The 18,089-nt window shown below is 38.9% G+C and overlaps 1 protein-coding gene and 1 long non-coding RNA gene across 6 annotated transcripts in view; both read left to right on the plus strand.

The window, feature by feature from the left end:
* Window positions 1-18,089, plus strand: part of LOC117810429 — a 200,547-nt gene that overhangs the window by 10,539 nt on the left and 171,919 nt on the right. The window lies entirely within an intron of this gene.
* Window positions 4,059-10,489, plus strand: LOC117810426 (sterile alpha motif domain-containing protein 3-like). Of its 2 annotated transcripts, XM_034680263.1 has the most exons (8): window positions 4,059-4,132; window positions 5,909-6,015; window positions 6,094-6,165; window positions 7,144-7,278; window positions 7,603-8,591; window positions 8,765-8,926; window positions 9,017-9,112; window positions 9,728-10,489. In XM_034680263.1, exons 5-8 carry the CDS (start codon window positions 7,623-7,625, stop codon window positions 10,037-10,039), a joined length of 1,539 nt encoding a protein of 512 aa, XP_034536154.1. In that variant the 5' UTR covers window positions 4,059-4,132; window positions 5,909-6,015; window positions 6,094-6,165; window positions 7,144-7,278; window positions 7,603-7,622; the 3' UTR covers window positions 10,040-10,489. The 2 variants fall into 2 exon arrangements, with proteins under 2 accessions (XP_034536154.1, XP_034536153.1); XM_034680262.1 differs by lacking the exon at window positions 5,909-6,015 and having other exon boundaries at window positions 4,066-4,132.

An 18,089-nucleotide genomic window follows, 5' to 3' on the forward strand; every position in this document is an offset into this window, starting at 1 on the left:
CACAATGGACTCTGCTGCTGCAAAAGTCACTTATTTCTGCTCCCGCACTGAAGTACACAAAGCAGGGGAGAGATAGGCTGTTGCATTTGGCCTTCTATTATGTACTTGGAATAAATGAGATTCTGTTATTCTTTGGATGAAAGTCTGGTCTCCCTGATTATTATGCTAACAGCAAAATATAACATTGACTTTTATAAAATGTTCATGCTCCTCGAGTCGAATGAGGAATAGATTCACATACATGGCAATCAACGCACCTTCCCCAAACAAAATTACTTTTTAGAAATAGAAATCGTTTTCTTTCTCTATTCATGCAAGTGATTTGTTGCGCAATGTCACCTTACTCAATAGTAGCGGGCCAGTTTACATCAGGGTTTTTTTCCCCACTCCTCCCCGTGCCTCTATCTAAATCAGTCAATTTATTTCCAAATTGCATGTCGAGTGTAGGAGCAAGGGCTTATGGCAGTATATTAAATCAATGCACTCCTACAGTATATGTTTTGAGAAGGTTTAATTCTTTTCCTCTCTTTGCTGATATTGATGGGGATGCACCTGGCTTTGAGTGTCATGAAGGACACACTGCCGCAAATTTGAATCTTGTATATTCATAGAAGAAAAGACAGTTGTGAAAAGGGAATGAGGTGTATTAATGGAGTTGAAACACGCTTTACAATACAGGCCAGACCTTGACTGTCTTTTAGTTGTATGGTTGCCAGTCTGCACACTTTAATTTATTGGAAGGACAGACACAATCTCCAAGGGATGTCATTCAAATGTGTGTTGCTTTTATGCACTATCATGAACAAAACATGCACACCTCTTGATGTGGAAAACTTGAGTGTGGGCTCTTCTCGTGAATGCACAAACACAGCGAGAATGCAGGAACATGCTTTTCTGTATTTGTAGGCAGAACTAAGACGTCACGATTTAAGACACTGGGGCTCAACAAATACTTTTCTTTGTTACATGGTTCTCTTTGTTAAAGCAAAAAACAGATTTCAACCCTTTTTGGGGATTTTTCTTGTTTTTAATTTTGGTCAAATTTGTACCCAATGATATGCAGTCACATAAATGCTCTCACTCAGACACTAACCTTAAGAGTGGATTGTTTAACAGTTGTCAAAATTTGTAATACTCAAATACTTTTCAATACCACATGCTTTGAAACAAGATTTGTATTAAAAAGTATCTAAGATTATGAAAATAAAACATCTAGTCGTATTTGAAACCATTCATAACTTTAAAACAAATGAGCCAAAGAGAAAGCTAGCAGCATTGGTCGAGCGACTTAGAGATAACGTTGAAAAAAAGAAAGCGAGTGCAGCTAATGACAAAAGAGATATGACAAAAAGTGGATCACTAGTTTGTGGGTGTCCAGGTAGGGCTGGGCGATAAATCGATAACGATAATTACTGTGATATATTTTTTCCTCAATAGAAATATAACAAATGTTCAATAAAAAAGTCATATTTAAACCTGTAGTTACATCCCCCTCAACAACCGGAAAGGGAGGGGGCGCTAATGTGTCTTAAATGCTAGTTGCCATCCAGCATTAAACAGAATAAAACGACGGCATTGAACAGCCAATCAGAGTAAGAGGTAGGCGGGCTTAAAGACATTTGTTGTAAATTTAAATCAAATTATCTCAACCTGAGAAAAATAAGAATCTACAAACTAAAACTTCACAAAAATCTCATCCTACATTAAACCTGCTTTCTGGCACACCGTCAGAAATGAGGGATTCAAGAAGCTTATCAGAAAACTAGATCCAGACACAAGCTAACTAACCGTCTTCAACCTTCACTCAGGAGCAAAAATCTGCCTTCAAATTTAAATGAAATAATGATTTGATATGTATCATGGTAATTATCAATATCGACTGATATGAAAAATGTTATAACATCTTTTTCAATATCGCCCAGCTCTATGTCCAGGTGTTCTTTTATAGTTGCTATAGTATTAAAATAGGTCAATATTAGAGCTAAAGAATCTCACATTTCAATAAGATTTAAACTCCTTGGGTCACGATTTAATTCAATATCGATTCGATTTAGTATGATAATATATAAATGACAGATATACACAGATCATTAATTATAGTACCTTTTTTTTTTTAAGTTATATTTTTTTGGCCTTTTTGCCTTTATTTGAGAGGTCAGTGAAGAGAGACAGGAAATGTGGGGAGTAGAGAGCGGGGGAAGACATGCAGGAAATGGTCAACCAGCCGGGAATCGAACTGTCGACCCCTGAGACGAGGACTATAGCCTCTGTATGTGGGGCGCTTAGACCGCTAGGCCACCAGTGCCCCTATATAGTACCTTTTAATATAATTTTTTTAATCCTGTGTGTTTTATTTGTATTGGTTTACAAAAAACGTACTCCAAAATTAATTTTATTGTAGAATTATTCTTTAATAAGAAGACAGTGCAGGCAACCTTATTAGTGTTGTTGATTTTGAGCATTGTTACCTTCCCCCTTTTTTTAATAATGGGTTGTTCCATCCTATTAGACAGCATATCAAATCTAGAACAGTCACTGCCTGGTATAGAATAAGGTAGCTCTAAAGTTCTTCTGATATTATATCAGTCATGTTTTGAATCTTTATCAAAATATATTTCTTATTCATTAATTTATTAAAGATCCATCTAAAGCATGTTACTGGCTTAGATCAACAACGATGTGATAATGCATTATATATCGGCCATCTGTCAACCTGTTCACTTAATATCTGCGTCAGCATCGGCTGGTATTGGTTGACCACTAGCAAGGACGTAGGTCCTTACAGAAGAAGATCCCCACAGACTCTCATATCTTGTGTGCACACAGAGCTTGACTGCAGTTTTCAGACAAACGAGTCGTAAGGCTGCATTTGTTTGTGATCAGCAGGTTTAGCTTTGGTCTCAGGTTGGTCTAGTGTCGGCTCAAATGGATGCATAGGTTCATTGCATTGTTACAGTATTTGAATATGGTCTTACATAGATGTGTAGAAAATGATGTTATTGTGATAAAATATGTCATATCAGTCGATATCAATAGTTATCACGATAAATGTCAAATATTTTTTTATTTTTAAGGCAGATTTTTGCTCCTGAGTGAAAGTTGAAGAAACCAGTTGGTATGTAAACTTGTATCTAGATTAAGTTTCCTGATAAGCTTCTTGAATCCATAATTTCTGACGGTGCTAACAGGAAGCACACTGTAAACCCTAACAGTACATCTTACTAAATGAATTAAGTAAACATAACTTAAATCCTCCAAATCGTTGGTGTTACTCATTCACCTTAATTAACTGAACTTAAAAATGTATCATTGATGGAATAACTCTTTTGTTTTGAGTACTGCTCAAATATGGAACATTTTAAGTACAACTTATTTATTCCAGTGTGTTTCATTGACTTATGTATCTTAAGTGTATCTATATCATTTTTATTAGACAATTAATGACACTTTCTGCAATTATTTTTAATGGCTATTTTTATTAATTTAATTATTTCTGTTGATTATGCAATTCCCAATTCAAACAAATAATTACTGTGACGTAATTTGAGTGATCGCAATGTAAAGATTTAAAGTAAATCACAGAAAATTTGCACATAAAGCAATATAAGTTTATGAAACATATTTTTGCTTAACTTAGCCTATTTATTCATGTAGCCTATTTTTTTGTCTCAAACAAAATAGTAGCATTCCAAAGGCTATGCTCTCGTTCATATTTTGGAAACCCCGTTTGCCAAAATGATGTCAGTGACCCTGCCAGTTCACGTTGTGGTCTTTATGCACATGGCACTCACACATTAGAAACAGAGGAGATGACACGTTTGGGCTGATCTTTGTGGTTGTGGTTGTACTAGCCCTCCGTTTTAATTTGAAACCCTGTTTTCGTATTTTTTAATGTGAGCAGTGAACGTCCCTTTCAACCCTACAGTCTATGATTTCAACTCGTGGCCAGGTCTTCACTCTTCACACGCACAGCAGCGACGACGACAAAGAGAGGAGACGGAGCGGAATATTTTTGGACATCTTTTAATGGTTAGCATCAACTCCAGGACAGTATACCCTTGTTTTTTTCGCCGAAATTGGCTAACTTTCTACACGTTACCCAGCCGGGGAGCCGTTTTATCGTCTACTTGAGGTAACTTTGCTCTCTTCTATTTTGTTTTGCTTTGTATTGCATTATGTAGTTTGGCTGAAATGTTAGCAAGTGACATAGGTTGCAAGCTCGACAAAAGCTTTAGTGAGTAAATCACTTTTTTAATAACTGCATGCCTTTTAAATTATCTGAGGGTGAGTTGATTCATGCTTTTCTGCTTTCCTATGCTACAGTTACTGCTGGTAAGCTAGCAAAATGTTCGCGCTTTTTTCACGTTTAAACTCGGCGTTGTTTTGGCAGTTTCGTGGAAGTTGGTATGAATTGGCAAGAAAACCAAGTGCATTTCCTTGAAATTGATCACATTTGTGGCGGTTTTACGCTTTAGCAGTTGATTTGTCAGTATGTGGAAATGTAAATTGTGCGTTTTTTCTAGTAACTTAAAAATTCAGTTACTGAGACACTACAGACTCTACCATGGTCAGTATTCAACAGTTTCCCCTTTACCATGCCTCTACAACAGCTGCATGTGTACATTTAGTACTTTTAATTCACTAAAGGTACACTTGTCAAGAATACATGCAGGGAAAAGCAAGGTAGATGGGGACACGACTGATTCGACTATAAACAGGGCATTTCATTGCCCTGTTTGCGATTTTAAACAGCCGTTTGCTGAGAGGGAAATGTTCATACATCTTCGGGGGCATTTAAGGAAAAAAGAAACCGTTCCTTGTCCATTCAGGGCCTGCACGTTTAAAACAAATGTGTACTCCACATTCAATGCACACAGATGCAGAGAACATCGAAATACCTGTGACTATGATGACATTATGGTGCAAAATGAAGTAAATGTCTCCCAGGATAGTGACATTGAACAGGATTCAGTTGAACTGTCTGATGAAAGTGAAACTACCTCTGTAGCAGGAGGTAGCAATGAGAGATTAGCAGAGCAGTTACAATTCAATCTGGCTGCTTTTTTCTTAAAATGCAAACTGTTCTCCATGTGTCACAGAGGGCAACACAGGAAATCATTGAACATATTGATCAGTTATTTTTGCTGTCAGAGCCTCTTGTCAGGGAATCTGTTATCAAAATAATGGAAAAAAGTAATTGCCCCTTTACTGACACACTTGTGAGTGAGATAGTCCGTGCAGTATCGGAGAGTAATGTTTTGCATACGTCAGTTACAGCTGAAGGACCCCTGTCAACCGCCAAAAGGAGGAAAACATTTTATGAAGAAAATTTTCCACTTATTAGGCCTGTTGAATACCTGATTGAGTCGTCAAAGCATACCTTTATGTATGTACCTATTCTCAGTACTTTGCAACAGTTGTTAAAAAAAACAGATGTACTTGAGAAAGTCCAAGAAACCACTTCTAAGTTGCCTGGACAGTATTTGTCGCACTGCGATGGCTCCTACTACCAGGAAAATAAGCTTCTCTCAGAAGAGGGTCAGAAGTTATCAATAATTCTGTATGTTGATGATTTTGAAATCGCAAACCCTCTGGGAACATCAAGAAAAATACACAAAGTATGCGCAGTTTATTGGACATTAGGTAACCTGCCAGCAAAGTACCGTTCAGCTCTCCATTCAACTCAACTTGCTCTTTTGTGTAATTCTAATGATGTTCGGGAATTTGGATTTTCAAAGGTCTTTGCACCCCTCTTAAAGGACCTAAAAACTCTTGAAGAGGTGGGTGTCTATATTGAGGCTTTTGGTGACTGTGTCAAAGGTACAGTCTTCTCTGTTGCAGCTGATAACCTTGCTGCCCATGCGCTAGCTGGCTTCAATGAGAGCTTCAGGTCTACATATTTCTGCAGATTTTGTCTTACCACCCAGACTGAAATGCAAGCATCAGATGCAGTCACTGGTGTTAACCTGAGAACCAAAGATCTGCATGACAGCCTTGTTCAAGACATTCAGAAAGGTGACACTGAACAGAGTTATGGTGTTAAACGCAGTTGTGTTCTCTCTGACCATCTCAAATATTTTCGTCCTCTCACAGGATTTCCACCTGATGTCCTGCATGACCTGTTTGAAGGTGTGATTCCTGTTGAGTTGGCGCATTGTCTCAAAGGTATGATTGCAAAAAAATATTTCACTTTGGAGGAGCTGAATCGAGCAATACTGTTTTTTCCCTATCAACATTCTGACAAGGTTGATCGTCCTCACCCAATTCCTCAAACTTTTGTCACTCGAGGAACAATTGGTGGGAATGGACATGAGAACCATACTCTGCTGAGGCTGCTTCCTCTTCTCATTGGCTCCAGAGTTCCAGAAGGAGACAAATTCTGGGAGGTGCTAATGGATTTAAAAGATATTGTAGAACTGGCTGTGTCTCATAGCTTTACTGATGAAACCATTCAGTACATGGCTTGCAAGATTTTAGATCACAGGCATTTGCTACAAGAAGTCTTGCCCAGTTTAAGATTAAGACCAAAGCACCATTTTATTGAGCACTATCCGCATCTCATAAAATGTTTTGGTCCACTAGTGCATCTCTGGACAATGAGATTTGAGGGGAAGCACAAAATTTTCAAGAAAATAGTTCATGACACTCATAACTACAAAAATGTGTTAAAAACTTTGGCAGAGAGACACCAGAGCATGATGGCTTTTTATTTGTCTTCACCACGTTTTTTTAAGCCTTCAGTACAGACTTCAAAAGTGGAGTCAGTCTATGTTGACTCATTGCCTGTTGATACTCATGGGTTAATATCCAGCATGACAGGCAGCAGCAGTGTTTATCGCACAAAACAGGTAACCATTGAGGGCACAACCTTTGTGACTGGCATGTTTGTTTGCACCGGGACACATGCTGCCTTGCCTGAGTTTAAAGAGATCAGGAACATATTCCTAATCCGAAATGACATCATCTTTTTACTGAAAGACTATGACACCGAATATACTGAACATCTGCGCTCGTATCATCTAAACGATCATACAAACAAGGGTCATACAGTGAAACCTGTGTTGCAGTTGACTGACCAAATGCCACTGTGTGCCTACAAAGTCTCTGGCAAGCTCATTTTAACAACAAAACATTTTCTTACAGTCACATAGTGATAGCCGCATCACACCAGAGGACATCCTCCTCTTCCCCCTGGGACCTAAGGGAGGAAGATCTCAGACCCGTTCCATCATTTTTCCAGTAGAGATCACCCTGACACCCAGGACAACATACTGTAAGGTAATGTCTTTATCCCACGTGGTTAGTCGTCTTTGAGTAAGTTTACATTTTAACTTATCTCACACACCATGATCTGTTCATGATATGTAAACCTGTTCTTACTTTGAAATACAGAGTTTGCCATTATGTGAAAACATATTCTTATCAGTCTCTTGTCTTTAAATTGAGCTAAAAACTTCAGTTTGTTTTAAGCTTTGCCCAGGACTATAAAATGCTACCCTGGCTCAGTCTACAAGTGACAAAACGTTATGTGTTGTCCATGTAGGTAGCTTTTAAAAACAAAGAGACAGGAAATACAGTTGTTTTTTGTGTTTTATGTTACAGGTTCCTCTAACACAGTGAAAATGGAAGAATCTGACGTCCTCAAACTTAGGGTCATCCTTGACGATGTCAATGCTGAGAGGCTAATTTTGCGCTCTCGTCCTGAGACTATAAATGCCCTCATATCTGAGGTGAAAAGTAAACTGAACCTGATGTATGAATTCCGGCTTCAGTTTCAAGATCCAGATTTTGACAATGCTTTATGCAATTTAGTGAACATAGAGGACCTGCCATCCAAGGCAACAGTCAAAGTAGTGAGGCTCATTGAGGCAGATCAGTCCTCTACGAGCACGGATGATACAGTGTTACTGTCTGACAATACTGAATCACCTGAGCGTCTTTGCCGGTGGCCAGAAGTCTTCATTGTTCCAACATTCTCATATGAGGTAGAGTACTCTCTGAGAGAAGGCAACTCTGTATTTGAGAGAGAAGGGAAATGTCTCCGATTGACCAGAGATCAAAAACACAACATACTTGATGTCATGGCAGCTGAAATATACAAGCACAAAGCTTATCCTAGTACCTCACAGATTGGCAAGGCTGCAGAGGCTTTAGTCAGGAAACACCCCTGTCTCAAAGAACAAGGTTCCAAAACTGGGTGTGAGGGTTGGAAGAACAGCCTTCGCTTTAAGATGGGCAACTACAGGACCAAACTTTGCAGGGCTGGTATAAAAGATGTGGCTGTAAATGCAGGCAAGCGTAGCAGGACAAACCCAGATGGCACACCTTCCAGGGCAAACATCAAAAGACCAAGAAGAGGAGAAGTGAACTTCCTTCCCAATTATCCCTCTGGTGAAACAAAGGACACACTGGAGATATTGAGGCTTAACATGGTGGAGGAGTTCAAGAAGACTTCTGCTGAAAGAGACATGCTTCTCATCAACCAACAAATGCAGCGTACCTTTTCACTAAGGCGGGAAGAAGTCATCAATTCTTCTCCTCCGATTGCTGAACTAAGGGACAGATGGCCTGCACTCTTTTGTGAAGCCCAGGTGAGTAGAAAACTCTCAACTTTAAAACATCACTTAAAAAGCTGACAAGACAATAAGATAAATCTGTCGAAAAAGTTAATGTTATATACAACAGTACCTGACCCAGTTTACAGTTTTGATTATTATCAAATCCAGGTCATTTTGGTAATTGGTTTGTTTGTTTCTCTATCTAGCTCTACTGCGAATTCCATCGGATTACCAATCAAAATCTGCAGTTTTCCTTTTATTCTGCGTTGGATAAATACACATCACAGCTGCTGAAATTGTACAAGAAGAAGACGACTGGGAGTTTTGGAGAGAAGCTGCAGGAGGTTGTGACAGCATATGAAGAACAGGTGAACACATTTTCATTACATTACATTGAAAATGTATGTGAACAGCTGACTTAAACATCAGCTAATGTATTCTGTGTCTTTGTTCAAAAGGACAAGAACAACATCACTGCAGCCAGAACAGCAGCCCTTGCCGGCCTAACACTGTACCTGAAAGAGGATTCGTCAGACATATTCAAGACTTGCACGGTAATTCTTTATCCTCTTACAATGTCCATACCTCAAAACTTCAAACTGAAACATCACTGAACATAGTTATTAGAAACTGCCATAAACGTTCCTTTTGAGCAGTTAACTGTTATCAGTTATCACTGTTTATGTCCTTTCACTCTTTAGGTCTGTGTTTTCATCAACCCTTTATGTTCCAGCTAAAGTAACTTGTACAGTTGCACCATATTAATTTGAAAAAATATTGTACAAAAACATACAATTCCTGTGTGAAGTTATCAGCTTTATTTTAGACAGTAGGAACGGTTTCATAGTAACTTACTAAAGAATCAGAATCAGATTTATTGGCCAGGTATGCTTACACACAAGGAATATAGCTTGGGTTAACTGTGCTCTCTTATGTACAGGTACAACATTAGATATTTACAATAAACATAATAAGAACATACTAAAATACTATAGTACCGCAATACCGTGGCCACCATCTGTGGCGCCATCTTGGCACATTTGCCTGTTTTATTTTTTTTTTATGTTGCTTCCACTTGCATATTAAAATCTGGTAGGGGTTACAAATCTATAAGTGTTGTTATTCTCAAATTCTTCCTCACAGATAGTAATTACATTCTTTTTCCCCAGGACGAGTTTGAGGTGTCCCAGGAGGAAGCTGTGGCTTTGGTGGCAGTGGTCGCTGAAGATGAGGGACTGACAGGAGTTCCTTTTGACACACAGCATGTGTCCGTCATCCTGGAAGGCCAGGTTGTGATGTCTACAAGAACATGGACTGACTCACTTGTTGTTTTGTTTGGTTTGATGTATGCTCTACATTTGAGCTATCCTGAAAAGCTGAGTGGCTTCTTTGAGTTTATCCAAGTTGTCCTCCTTAATCTTGATGAAGGCCGAAAGCAGCTCAAACCAAAGTTGCAGGCATTGAGAAATGAGCTAGAGTAAATGATCAGCATCTTTGTTGTTTTTCATGTTCCTGATAATTAGTTCCTTGAAAGTAAAAATCCTGTACACTACTCTGGCTAATTATCAACAATTTATTAGAAAAATCACAAAGGGTCAGTTGAGGTTCAGAGGGATAGAAGCCTCGTGATTTTTTTCTAATAAATTGGTCATACATAGCAAGAGTAGTGTGCAGGATTTTTACTTTTCAAGCTATTGTTTGTTGTCCTATTCACATCCCTCATGTGATAGTTGGATGTGTTAACACCTTAACTTGCTGGAGTTGTGTCTCTGGAGGAGAGCGGAGGCTTCAGTGTATCGGATGTGCCTCCAAACAGCTGTTTGATTCAGTAGATGTTGCTCTTGAGCACCAGCATTAAACTAAAACAAAGAGTCTCACATTGTTCCTTTTAAAGGCTATGTGTTTAGTTGCTGTTGAAATTGATAGAGATATTGTGCTTGGTGTTTCTAGTGTTTTATATTACCATAAAGAAATGGCATGTTTAAAAAGAAAACAGAAGTAAACCTGTGTAAATGACCACTTGAAATGAACATTGAAATGTTTTGTAGTTATTGATGTTCAGCATTCAGCTTAATAAACGATTTAAGTTGGATCAGACATTGGTCATTTATATTGAGTTTGTGCAACTTGATTAGTTCAAGGCAATCGGTTTCCTCAAATGAATTGAGTTGACAAATTTTAATTTTAAGTTATCACAACTAGAATGTAATAAGTTATTTCAGTTTGAAGACAAAGTTGATTAAACTTAAGTAAAACGATTTTGCAATACAAGATGCATTTAAGTTAGTATTACTTAATTCACATACATTTAATGAACACACGTTATATAAGTTATATGAATTGCTGCATTTAAGTTTAAAAAGCTAATTCTTTACATTTCATATCACTAAATGGAATAAGTACTACTAACTCATAATACAAATGTTACATTAACTAAGATATACGAGTTAGATTTACTTAAATAAAATATTTCTTTCACCTTAATTTATTTGAGTTAATAAACTTAAATGGTTCAAGGCAATCGGTTTCCTCAAACAGTTTAAGTTGAACTAACTTGCCAGGTTTTACAGTGCAGGTCTTTTGTGTAAAACGAGATTTCAGTTTGTAGTTTTTTATTTTTCTCAGGTGTAAGTAATTTGCATAATTTAATTTAAATGTACAACAAAGATATATCAGATTGAATTCAAATTGTGTGTCAGTTTATAGAGTATTGTTATTGAGTTGTGCACTCTTCTTTAAGGTTACTAAGGGTCACGGACAGAGTGATGCAGAGTGATGTTGTTTCCTACAGCGTAGCAACTATTGTTTAAGGCTCATTAACGCCCCCTATACAGTGGTTGAGGGGTGTTATTACTGTTTTATTTATATACATTTTTTATGGAACGTTTGTTATATTTATATTGAGAAAAATTATATCATGATAATTATCGTTATCCAATTATTGCCCGGCCCTAGTCTCACAAAGCTTACACTTCTTTCAACTTCTTCTGTTCTGGCTTTACATTTAAGTTTGAAATACGTCCAAACATTAGCTTCTAACGTTGTAGGCGCTGACTTCACATTACAATCGAATTTCCCCCCGTGGATCCTTAACGTATTATCTTATCTTATGTTGTTTTACACACCGCTGTTACAATTTCGTTGACAAAACAACAGCTGTTCAGTCAAGAGTGGTCTCTGTACAATGGAAATCACAGTATGGCGGCAACCACAGTGACCCCACAAGAGAGGGGCTTCATTACAACGAATATAATAGATTCCAAGATCGTCTGAATCGATCTTGAATTAGGAAAAATATATTTTAATGACGAATCAACTTTTTTATTCAGCCCTAACCAATATTGTTTGATTTGAACTATCCCAGCAGGGTTGAAATGTCTGGTATCCTAACAACCAAATATTGTTGTGACCGTTTGAATGATGCCTTCATGTTTCACTATCCCTTGCTCTGATGCGTTTTTTCCCTCCACTTCTAATTTCTGACATTTGCATTGGCTCAAAACACTTCTGTTCAATGACACATGTACAGAAGCATTTGATCAAAGCCCTGCCCAGCTTTTATTGCCAAGCTCTTTTAGCATCTATTTTTCTATTCTGTATTGTCTGAGAACACCGCTGCATGCATGAATGTGTTCTCTGAAATCATCGACTCAATTTGTGTGTCAATTGTTGTGCGTTTGATTATCTCCCCTCTGTCTTAAAGGGTGCAGATGTTGAAGGGAACTTCAGTGTAGGGTGGATTTTTCTGCTGAATTTGACTAAGTTCATACTGCTTCATGTGCATGCTTTATTTTAAGTATTAAATGGCTGCATGTCTCCCCTGTGTGTTGAGGCACCTTGAATGCCCTTAACCAGCAATAATGGGAGATAATGATTGGTGCTCAACAAAAAGAGAGATTCATTTTGAATTATTAACAAGTTAACTTTGTAGTGGAGGCACTTTATCCCCTAGGACAAACAGCCCAAATGTTTGCGAAATATAATTAACTCAAGGCATCTTTAAATGTCATTGCTGCCTGTGCCATGTTTCAAATTGTTCTGCATCAACAGAATTTAACGAGATGGCTAAGGAATCCATTTCCTGCAAGCATGTGATAAGCCACACATACAGTGGAGCACTTTCATTGATTGCCAAAATAAAGCATTTTGTATGCAAATGGGGGAATGGAGTGGCTAAGCTGATTCAGCCTCATGGACACCAAATAATGGTCTTTACAATTAATACTTTTACATGCTATCCATTGAAAATTCCATCTTCCATTTAATGGCTCTAAAACATTTACACATGCCGAGAAAAGAGGGGGAAAACGCACCCTGTTCCAATGGATTAATATGAAAGCCAACAAACAAATAAAGCCATGCATCCCTCCCTCCCTCTCCCCTGAGTATTGGTCCCTTTCCTGCCGTCTCATGCTCCTGCACATTTTGGATTAACAGATAATCTTTGAACATGAAGGAAGGTCTGCTAACCCCGGGGGGGTGGGATGTAGTGAGTGAAAGGGAGCACAGGATTGGAGGCAGTGCTGCATTGTTTGAGTGTAATGTGCTTGTCTTGTTCTTGTTAACATGCAGCTCTTTTTGTAGTGGTGATACGGCCTTAAATACCCCTCTTTCACTCCTGCAGGTTGTGTTACAGGACACCCTGAAAAGATAAAGGGCAAGGGGGCAAAAAAAAAAAAAGGACAGAATCTAGTGTAAAGCTTTCAGGTGTGGGCTCAGGAGGATGTGTTGGGACAGATACACCACTTGTAGTCAGAGTTAGTGAATACATCCCAGGTGCCTGCTGTTGACCTGTCCGCTCTCACAAGGTGTATAACGAACAACCACTAAGTCGAGAAAGAGGGGAAAGTACATTTGGATACATTTTTAATGGCTTGGCCAGCAGATAGTTAGAGCAATTTGTATCCTGCCCGTACTTTGTCATTGGTAGTAGGTACTGAAGTGTCTTTCCAGTGTAATGGAGGTCTTGATATTTTCAGTGGCCAGGGTGTCAAATCCTGTTCTGTCCTCTGCCTTGATTCTGGTCCAGGTTTGTGTAACCTGTAAGGCACTTTCCATTATTTACTAGTGGAGCTACATCGTCACTATGGATCAATCCTCCAAGGACTGTAACACTTATATATCATTTGAACATGTGCTAACACTAAAAAACAACATATCAGGTTTAGGACAAGTGTTTAAGATAGCCAACAAAATTGTCTCACGATTACATATAATAGTTTCCTTCAACACCCATGTTATTTTTCCCCGATCACCTGAAAAACAAGTATTCATTTCAATTCACATAATTATGAATTAGTAATTTTTCTTCCCAAAAATAAGGATACCTTCTTAGATTTCATATATTTTCTTAAAGAAGCAGGAAGTATCAACCTCTTAACACCCTCCATGTCTGGTCCAGAGGTAGCGTTTACCAAATATTTTCCAGCTTTGGCAGAGTATTTTAAACAATGACCAAAAAATCTTCAAGCCGTCCATCATTTTCACAGATTACAGAGCAACCCACCACATTGTGTAGTAATTCTGACACACCAATTCCGGCAAGTCTTGCGCTTGCATTGCAAGAAAGTCCCTCACAAATCCACAACATTTGTTTACAATGCCACTGTATGACACAGGAGCAAACATTTGTAAAGTTTGTACCTGTATACTTTGGTGAATTTTAGTTAAAACTATAGATAGGCAACTTGTAACGTCTTACTAAGGGTCCTAGTGTGCGTGTGCCGAGCACTCTGTGTCGTCTTTTAAACCGAGTTTGATGGAATCCTGCTATCTATGTTAAAGTTTACTATCCCAGCTGCTCAGTGTCTGTATGAGCTAATGGTTGCATGAGCTAAACACGACATACCTGCCAACAGTGGCGCAAGCTAACTCTAACTGATAATAGCATTAGCAAAGCACAGTAACTGAGGACAAATTCTGACATTAGCCAAACTGAAGCTATTAATATTTGTATTGATGGCTATAAACACACAGAAATTATGTCCTCTTAAAGCTACATTTACTAGCTGGGAATTAATGTGTAAACTCATATGAAGGTCTTTTATTGGTCTTACCCGACCAGTGATAGGAACCCTAACTAAGAGTGGTACAGTCTGATAAACAAATAAAAACACTGGAATTCAAGTTTACTTGGTTAAATATCTATTTATATTTTACATGTTTGTACCATAGACTGTATTAATAATGGACGTAGTATCCGTGACGTCGCCCATCTGTTTCTGAAGAGCTGTTTTGAGGCTAATCATCGGTGGCAACCATATTGCTGCTGTCGAGCAATTTTGACGTAAAGAGGCGGGCTTTGAGCCTCCTAGCCAACAGCTACAGTGTTCCCACCTGTCAATCAAGTCAGCTGTGCCTCTCATTGGAAGACTCGTAATCTCAATATCTTTGAAATTGCCGCGTTAGAAAAAAATTCACCCGCTCACAGTGTGTGCCGATTGAGAAATGAACTATCCAGACTACACTCGTCTTTTGTACCAGGTGTAAACATGTTTATCTCTGCTGTAAAGTTCAGCTTTTTTAAAATTGTCGTGTATGTGGTTCCCAGTACTTCCGGAGCCAGCCTCAAGCGGATCCTCAATGAACTGCAGTTTTTAGCACTTCCGCATTGGACTCATATTTTTAGACCGGAGGTTGCCGCTTAGTAAAACACACAATAATGGAGTTTTTACACCCATCAAAATGGCCGATGTTATGTCCTCTTAAAGCTACATTTACTAGCTGTGAATTAATGTGTAAACTCATATGAAGGTCTTTTATTGGTCTTACCCGACCAGTGATAGGAACTCTAAGTGCCGCACAGTCTGGGAAACAAATCAAAACACCGGAATTAAAGTTTACTTGGTTAAATATTTATTCATATTTTACATGTTTGTCCACGCCGCCTACCTTCCTGCAACAATGTTACCAAAATTACTCTTTTAATTAACAATTTTAGACAAACTTCATCCTTCCTCTACCCTCCTTCAGGGTCTCTGTGAATTGTTTTCTTCTCCAGTTTCCACCATAGTTCCTCGTTTAACTTTAGGACCTCTACCTGCTATCCCCCTTCATCCCTCTTGCACTTTTGGCCTTCATCCCTGCGGTGTGTCATCCTCAAAAAATATGAATCCGGTATCATTTTCGAGTCAAGGACAGCGGCAAAAACTGTTGACAGCAGTGTTTGAAGTAAATGAGAAAGCTGAGCCCCTTCCAGAGCTACTGAGAGGCGTCGAGAGTGCAAGATGGGCAAGAAGGACGGTGGTGATGGGACTGACCTTCTGATCAGGTGAGCGTCAGGGGGGCCTGAGGACAGAATCCCCTCTCTGCTGCCCGTGCTGAAATTTTGTGCTTGAGAAGTGTTTAAGTTTCTCAAATCCCAATTGCACTCAGTGGGGGAGTGTCCTCTTTCCCTTTGCCCACAGGTTTAGCGAGTGGCCTCAGGTCTGGGCCTGAGGATGGGGGGTGGGTGTCTCTAGAGGGTGGGAGGAGGGGGGGATCAATAGGATGGCAGCTTGCCTGTTTGACAGAGTGACAAAGGTGGAGCTAAGCTAAGAGAGAGAAAGGGGTGAGATAGCAAGGGCTATAGATATCTGAGTAGGAATTATCCATGACACCTGGGCTCTCAAGCTAGAACCTCTAAGCACATGATTTAGGATCACCTCTATTTGAGGGATAGCCGTTGCACATTCAGCACATTCACCGCAAGCCATTCTGCTCCGTTAGCTCTCACAGCTCAGACATTTATTTGTTTAGAAACGCCGTCTTTGTTAAATCCTCCTACCTACATTGTTTCAGCCAGGTGAATTCAATTTTACTTTGGAGCGTCTTTAGTTTCACCAAGTCGACAAGAAAATGTGGGAAAATCTCTTTTTAAGTCATTCAGTCAAAACCCTGTATTTATCTGCACCACTGAATTGATACAAAAAATGTTCTTTTATCAAACGATTATCTATCATTTCTAATAATCTCCCCTTTGCTGTGAGAACGGTGTCAATACACTGACATGTTAAGAACAAGAGCGGCAGCCTTTATCTTTGTGAAACTCCAGCCTTTGCTTTAAACAGAGGAAACAACAAACTCTTTGCTTTCATGTTTTGATCTGTGTTTTTTTTCTAAAGGTGGATAACCTTGGATGAGACTGAAAATGTTGGCTTTAAAAAAGATGACATTTAACTATTGTAGATATAATGATGGATACAAGAGATGGAGCACGTTAATGGAAAATGACGATGTCACGGTTCATCTTCCGAACTGAGGCGCATTAATCCTCAGTGTTATGGGAACGGCTGATAAAAAAATAAATGCACTGAATATTTGTAACAAGTGGCATCAATTTCCCTTTTGACTGTCAGTGAATGAAGATTTCTTGGCAGATTGCATTATTTACTCCGCTCAGAAAATCACACAAGTGTAAAATCCTTGCTAGCATATTACTTGGTGTTCCTGATTTGGTGGAGAGATCCCCTAACAAAGGCAATGTAAATGTCATTGGTGTAAAATGCCCCGTAGTGACAACTTAGCTTTCATCATACCTACATTAATTAAACTTGGCTTTACGTTAGACTTTGACACAGTCATTTCCTGGCAAATTGTGTATGCATGAGCGGCTCTGTCTTGGTCTGCTTTCTGATGATAGGCTGATGCCGTATGTCAGGGAAAATAGCTTGAAGTAATCTGAATCTTTGAGAAGCTTACGGAGAGAGAGAGAGAGACTGCAGAGGCAGGGATGGACCAAGTTTACAGATCCTCTGTGCGAGCAGACAAGGTGTTTTAATGGAGTTAAAAATATCAGATTGACTTGTTGTAAGATGAACTGTTAAATGACTTGTGGAGGAAATATTTTTATGCATAAAATACAACAGAACAGCATTCGTAGATATTCAAAGTAAATGTCAAAGCAGTTTTTTTTATGTGAATATCTTAAAATATATCCCCCTTTGTTCCTTAAAAAATATACAAAAAATGAAGAGTTTGTTTTTTCTAAAAGAATTGCATCCAATATACTAATCTTGCCTCATTACAGTTAAAAGTAAATGCATATTTAATTTTTGCTTGAAGACACATCTGTTTGTATTCGCCAAGCAGAATTCAGAGTACAGACCCTACAGGGCAGAGATGCAGCAAAGCTTTTGCTGTGACATCCCTCCATCCCATGTACTTGTTGAATAAAACATCTGTCTCATGCACAAGGTAACGGCAATGAGAGGGCTTGTGTTTGCAGAGATGAAACTCCCTATCCTCCACTATGCCCGAGAGAGTTTAGCCTTGATGCATTTTACACCAGCCCCAAAAACCTGCGTTGACAAGTTATCTGTGACCTGCGGTGAGAGCGGGAATGGCTGCGGTGAAAATCAATCTTCGCCTCTCCTCTCGCCTTGAATACCAGCAGAGCAAACAAACAGGCCTAAACAATACGATATATACCACATATCAATTACACTAAATGCCTCAGTATCTATACTTCACTGTCCCAGGCACACACCGGTTACAAGGCACACACGCTGCTGTAAGACGATAATGGTGCTGCATTGTTCCTCGCCATCTGGA

The sequence above is a fragment of the Notolabrus celidotus genome, chromosome 3, assembly GCF_009762535.1.
Source record: "Notolabrus celidotus isolate fNotCel1 chromosome 3, fNotCel1.pri, whole genome shotgun sequence".
Classification (NCBI taxonomy): Eukaryota; Metazoa; Chordata; class Actinopteri; order Labriformes; family Labridae; genus Notolabrus; species Notolabrus celidotus.